At 42.9% G+C, this 6,873-nt stretch overlaps 1 protein-coding gene across 1 annotated transcript; it reads left to right on the top strand.

Moving 5' to 3' along the window:
• Positions 1-1,797: 1,797 nt before the first annotated feature.
• On the top strand, positions 1,798-4,976 carry SPINT3 (serine peptidase inhibitor, Kunitz type 3). The gene is made up of 2 exons (XM_017541233.1): positions 1,798-1,883; positions 4,588-4,976. The coding sequence occupies exons 1-2, from the start codon at positions 1,808-1,810 to the stop codon at positions 4,779-4,781; spliced, it is 270 nt and encodes an 89-aa protein (XP_017396722.1). The 5' UTR covers positions 1,798-1,807; the 3' UTR covers positions 4,782-4,976.
• Positions 4,977-6,873: the final 1,897 nt, after the last annotated feature.

Here is a 6,873-nt window from a genome sequence, read left to right as displayed (position 1 = left end):
ACTCCAGGAAATTTAAACAGAAGGAAAGCTACAACTAACGTGCAAAGGTGGGGAAAACATTTTGTAGGAACTAAGTATGATGCTGATCCAGTTGGCACCCCCATTTTCAAAAAAGTGTCATTGCCACACACACACACAAACACACACACACACACACACACACACACACACACACCTTGCAAAGGGCATGTGCCTGTGTGTGCATTCACAATGTGTGAGACATCTGAATATTTATTGAACACTCGTACCAGTTCTGGGAAAGTATGATAAAGTAACATAATCAACCCCAATTTATAGATGAGAAAACTGAGGCTGGAGGAGGTTAAATAACTTGCCCAGCTCAAGAGCAGCTAGACTTGAATCAACAGGCAGAGAAAGAAGTACCACGTGATCTCACTTACATGTGGCAGGGGCTGGGGGGTGGGAACTATTGGAAAGGTGGTGGTGTATATATATATAAATACACATACACATATATATTTCAAAACATACTTTACATCATAATTATATAATGCTCCTCAACTTATGATGGTATTATAGCTGAATAAACCCATCATAAGTAGAAAATATCAGAAGTTGAAATGCATTTAATACACCTAACTTACCAAACATCATAGCTTAGCCTCACCTACCTTAAACTTGCTCAGAACATTTACATGAGCCTACAGTTGGGTAAAATCATCTAACACAAAGCCCTTTTATAATGAAGTGTTGAATATCTCATGTAATTTATTGAATACTGTACTAAAAGTGAACACAGAAAGGTTGTATGTGTACTCAAAGAACTGTTGTTACCAACTGTGCATTGCTTTTGCACTATCATAAAGTCAAACAGTGTAAGTCAAACCATTGTAAATTGGGGACTGCCTTTATACAACTTATATTTCTCAATTAAAAAATAAATAATAATAAATAAATATATGATAGAGTGCTTTTTGAAAAACAATAGCTGGACCCAACACAACCCCAGATTTTAAATCTGAGGCTCACTAACTCTCACTAAAGCAGGCTGGCTTTGTCTTTCAAAAAAGTTGGATCTCCAGAGAATCAAGGAAAGAAGACAGGTGGGAATGTGCTGGATTCTGGGGTGTGTCTCTAGATAGCATGACCCTCTGAACCAGACAAGCTGGACCCTCCTTCTACATGGTGCTTTTGATATTTCTATTAAAATATACTGAGTCTGCTCCTCCTCAAAGTAGGTGACTGTTTCTGACTTCCAATGTGCTTGTGTGTGTTGTTCCCACAATTTTCTGGGAGCACCCAGATGGAATGGGGACAGCATCTAAAACTTTGCCTGGTGCTGTGTGGATACTCGATGAATCTTTGTTGAATGAATGAGTGATACCAGGGCATTGGAGCAGACAGACCGGGGTCTCAGTCTTGGCTCTGAAACTTGCTGTCCAGGTAACAATGATCAAAGTAGCATAATCTCCTCTCACCTACAAAATGGGAGTTCTAAGTGTTGTGGGATTCCTGTGTAGACTTAAGGGAAGCAATGTGTGAAGAGCATTTTGTATGATGCCTGGAAAAGAAAAGGTACTCAAAAATGGTTGCTATCCTTTTATTATTGTGAAAGGGGCTTCCACCCTGAAGTGGTACCAAAGTAGCCTGGGTGGCCAGATCAGATAAGGCCAGGAGGAGAAAGGCAGAGCTGTTCTTTGGCTGGACACTCTGTTCCAGAGGCAGCCCAGCTCCATGAAAAGCCCGAGTTCAGGGTGAATGAGCTGGATGTGGGGTCAGGCTCCTCCCCTTGGTCTTTTCTCCCTAAAATGGCAACCCCAGGCTGAGCCACTGGCTGAGTGGCACCATGCAGCTTCGGGTCTCTCTCTCGTTTCTCCTGATTCTCACTCTCTGCCAAGAGCTTCGATCAGAACTAAGACAAGGTTGGTATGAAATGTGGGATCTCAAAGAGTAGGCTGGGAATCAGGCTGGGGTTGGGGGGTAGGGGAGGCAGTGCAGCATAAAGAGAGCCCATTTCTTACCTTACCAGATTGAGAGTCAATTCAATTCAACTCACTTTATCAGATATATGTTGGGCACATAGTATGTGCCAGGCACTGTGCTAGGTGCTGAGGTTAAAGCAAGGAGCCTAAGACCCTGCCTTTGTGAAATTAAAATTCTAATGAGAGAGACACATTCAATAGCTAATACACATGATAGATGATCAAAGTGCTATAGAAAATAAAATAAGTAAAGTAGGAAAGGGGGCCTTCAATGTCTGGAGTGGGGCAAGGAGAGGTTGAGAAAGGGAGATCAGAGCCAGAATTTGAGGGTAAGGGACTTAGCCAAGTTAGATGCACTTGTCAGAAAAGGGTCCTTCCTGGACCACTTTCTCTGTGCAAGCTTGGAATCTGCAAATGGAGGTGGGGAGATGAAGTGCAGTTATATCTAAGATAATCTGCTGGAAATGGGGACAGTAGGCAGCAGTTCCCAAGATTTTTAAGCAGCTAGTAGGATTCCCTATATAAAAATGCAAATTAGAATACACCAAAGGATAAGAAAGTAAAAAGTTATCGAAATCTTACCTTCTGGAGATTATCGCTGCCAGCGTACCAGTGACCATCCTTGTACGTGCAAGGATAGTTCTCTGCATATATGTACATGGAGCTATTAATGATAGATTCTTAGATATAAGTGGAACCCTAAACCTCCCAATGACTCTATAGACGAGTGGTTCTCAAACTTTGTCCCCTAGTCCAACGGCAGCAGCAGCAGCATCAACTGAAAACATACTAGTTCCCAGTCCCACCTTATCAGAAACTCTGGGGGTGAGTCTTTCTAATGAGCCTTCCAGATGATTCTGATGCACGCTTAAGTTTGAAAACGTCTGCCTAAGTAAGACGAATGTAGTGGTTTACAGGATGAGCACACCTGGAGTCACACACACCTGGGTTCTGACCCTGGCTCCTCTACTTACAAACTCTGTGCCTCAGGAACATCATTTAGCCTCTCTGAGCATCAGTCTCTTCTTCTGTAAAAAAGGTTAATCATCTTTTCTGCTTTATTAATCAAATAGTCTGATATATGTCAAGCTCTCAGCATAACATAGCTTTTAATAGATTATTGTAAAGCACTCAGAACAGCTTCTGTCACACTCAAAACACACACACATACACACGCATGGCGTCATTACCTGCTTTACATAAAAAAGAAACAAGTTAAGTGATGTTCCTTTGGTTTAATGGAATGGAAGAGCAGAGAAGCCTTAGAAAGATGGAATGGAAGAGCTGAGAAAATTAAGAGCAGATAGGACTCCAGTCCCTACAGAGTCACCTGTAAGGGTCTAAGGGCCGATGCTGCTGTGACTAGGATTTCTTAAGAATATGCCAACCTGCCCCTTCACCTCCCACTTTGACTGGACAAGCTATTCTACCTCCTTCCCATTCTCCTTCACCCTTAGCGTCAGCCTTGCAGGTAGGAGGATAAGACAGAGCCTGAACCTTTCCAAGCCTTAGGCTGCTGCCTGAAGTTCCACCACAGGTGTGATCATTCATCTGTCCATTCACTCATTTTACAACAACCAAGATGGATGGAGAACCTACAAGCCCTTCTAGTTGAACAACGCTGGGTTTGATCCTTGGTCCTACTGCTTCCCAGCATGACATTAGGACAGGTATCTCATTTCTTTGGCCTTAGTTTCTTCATGTAATGTTGGAAGTTCTATTAGCTACCATGAAGAGTAAAACTGCCCAGATGGTGACAGATACATAAAGGGGGTTACAAAGAAATTTTTAATCCTGCCCAGAGGAGCTCGGGGGCGGGGGAGGCAGGGGTGGTGGTGGTGGCAGCGGCGATTTTCTAGTCACAAATATTTGCTGAGAGCTAAGAACTAGGCCTGTGTTAGGCACTAAGGCTGCAGAAATGAGTACAAGGAGGTCCCTCTTATCAAGAATCTTCTTGGTTAAGAAATAGAATGATTAAGAGCAGCTACTATTTATTGATTTATTTTCTACTTATCAATGCTTTTCACTGATCATCTCTAACCCTTCAATAAACAAAAAATGTGGATATTACACCTGCATTTTTGCAATGAAGGAAACTGAGTGTCAATGAGATGAGTCATTTGTCCAAGATCACATAGCTAGAAGATAACAGACAAGTTTGAAGCCTGCTCTTAGATTCAAAGCCTATCCTCTTTCTATCATAGGATATCAATTCTAGAATTGATTATGAGACAGCAGGTAGGAACCTGAGGGTCTTTCTGAACAAATCCTGTAAAATCAGATCTCAAAGGGCACTCAGAGATGATGGAGTTCAACACCTTGGTTTTACAAATGAAGAAATGGAGACTTGAAGAAGTCCGGCTTATACAACATCACACAGTAGCAAGCGACTGCGCTAGGACCTCAATCCACTTGAGTTGGATTTTTAAGCCTGTGATTCTCACCACATCAGGCTACCCTCAGAAGTGAAAATATCAACTTCTGTGTAGACAGATCAGGCCATGGGTGGGTAGAAAGAGGTACAGAGCACAGCCATCATGGATGGTCTCACAATTGTACCCAGGGCTGTCACAGCTCCTGGCATATGAGGCAAACTAGGGGAAGGTGATGGGTTTGGTCTCCTTCAACCACTTTCTCTCTTCAGGCAGTATCAAGGATCTCCTCCCAAAAGTATGCACTTTTCCTATGGAAAAGGGCGTTTGTCGAGCCTACTTTAACCGATGGTTTTTCAACTCTGAAGCTGGTGAATGTGAGTCATTTGTTTACGGAGGCTGCAGAGGCAACGACAACAACTTTGCGAACAAAGAAGAATGTGAGAAAATCTGCAAGTTCACCTGATTTTCTAATAAGAACACAGCCAGCCCCATGGATTTGGGATTGCTCTGAGGGCCATAGAAGGCATTGCGTGTGTGTGTGTGTGTTTGTGTGTGTGAACAAGAGATTCATTCCTCTACCCCTACATTTATTCTCCCTGATGTGCTCCTCAAAATGCTCCACCTCTGTGCCTGAAACTCTATAAATGTTGCAATCATGTTTAAAATCTCAAGACCTCCTTTTTAAAACGTGCACGTACTTACAAATACGCTGGGGAAATTTAGAGCAGCCATTCACACCTTTGTATGAATTACTGCTTAAGTCACTGGGAACTAAAGGTTTTGAAGGAGAAAGGGGGTAGGTTTTGAAATCTGGGCATGATATTGGAAAGGCCTACATTGGACAAGGAGGGGATTTCTGGAGTCTTGTGAAATCAGAAACGAGGAAACAACAGAAACCAGGGAAGAAAGGGGAATTGGGGAGAAACTGCAGATGTTTAACAATTTTAAAAAATAGTGAATTTTTTATGAAAGCTGTTATCTACTGAGGCTAAACCACATCTTCCTGCCAAGGGCTACGTCAGGAGAGATGTGAGGAGCGAGTCCTGGAGTCTTTGGTTTGTTTTAAGCAACACCAATTACAACAACTTCAATTACAACAACTTGGAGGGAAAGGAGAAAAACGCAGGAATCATTTCATTTATTTATTTCAAGAGGGCCCATAGATGGGGAGGGATTCTTTTTTTTTTTTTCTTTTTTTTCCCATTTATTTATTTTATTGCATTTTAGGTTTGGGGGTACATGTGAAGAACATGCAAGATTGTTGCATAGGTACGCGCGTGGCAGTGTGATTTGCTGCCTTCCTCCCCATCACCTACATCTGGCATCTCTCCCCATGCTATCTCTCCCCAACTCCCCACTCCCCACCGTCCCTCCCCTATTTCCCCCCAACTGACCCCAGTGTGTAGTGCTCCCCTCCCTGTGTCCATGTGTTCTCATTGTTCAACACCCGCCTATGAGTGAGAACATACGGTGTTTGATCTTCTGCTCTTCTGTCAGTTTGCTGAGAATGATGATTTCCAGGTTCATCCATGTCCCTACAAAGGACACAAACTCATCGTTTTTGATGGCTGCATAATATTCCATGGTGTATATGTGCCATATTTTCCCTGTCCAGTCTATCATCGATGGGCATTTGGGTTGGTTCCAGGTCTTTGCTATTGTAAACAGTGTTGCAATGAACATTCGTGTGCACGTGTCCTTATAGCGGATCGGTTTATAATCCTTTGGATATATACCCAGCAATGGGATTGCTGGGTCAAATGGAATTTCTATTTCTAGATCCTTGAGGAATCGCCACACTGTCTTCCACAATGGTTGAACTAATTTACACTCGATGGGGTGGGATTCTTTAAGATCATAGGGCGGGAATGAAACAGAGGCATCCTTGGCCCCACCAAAAGGCCTTTCCCATTGCATTGTAATCCCTCCAATCCATAATTTTTTACAGACTTCCTCTGGGATGGAGGGCAGATCTGAAAAGGGAGCATTTATGTGGGCCCTCTCCCTTTATTAACCACTCTGATTTAGGGTCCTCCCCCAAAATCCAAGTCAGCTGCTTCCCATTGCCCAAGGAACAGTAACTCCAAGCCATTATGCCAGGTCCCATGCTAAGCTCTTCATAAATAATACACATAAACCTCAGGGTAACTCTAAGAATCACATTACTACTCAAAGCATGCTCCAGGAACAGGTAGCTTCCAGGTCATGTGAGAACTTGTTAGAAATGTGGAATCTCATGACCAGTCTTGTAACAAGATTCCTGGGTGATAGGTGGACTCACTCAAGTTTAGGAAGCAGTGGTAAATGAGGAAACAGGGATACAACAGATCAGTCATGTTTCAAGGCCACACAGCTGGAAAGCGGCAGAGCTGCTCATTAAGTTCACGTCAGTACATTTGCAAAGTCCCTGGTTGTAATGGCTATGCCACACTCTGTCAGATATCAGAATTTCCCCCATGGGGCTGATTTCCAGTTAAAGGTTTTATCAGAAAAGTTTTAAAACACCGAGTTATGCTGCCAAGACAACAAACACATCTCCCTTTTGTGGAGAACAC

Source organism: Cebus imitator, unplaced genomic scaffold (genome assembly GCF_001604975.1).
Source record: "Cebus imitator isolate Cc_AM_T3 unplaced genomic scaffold, Cebus_imitator-1.0 Scaffold132, whole genome shotgun sequence".
NCBI classification, from domain to species: Eukaryota; Metazoa; Chordata; class Mammalia; order Primates; family Cebidae; genus Cebus; species Cebus imitator.
Note: the sequence above shows the minus strand (reverse complement) of the source record. Positions and strands in the feature narration are given on the sequence as shown.

What these genes read in the sequence shown, in the direction of transcription:
- SPINT3 (XM_017541233.1), top strand. Translation starts at nt 1,808, where the DNA reads ATGCAGCTTCGGGTCTCTCTCTCGTTTCTCCTGATTCTCACTCTCTGC. An exon ending in TCGATCAGAACTAAGACAAG is followed by an intron (nt 1,884 to 4,587) that starts GTTGGTATGAAA and finishes TTCTCTCTTCAG; the next exon opens with GCAGTATCAAGGATCTCCTC.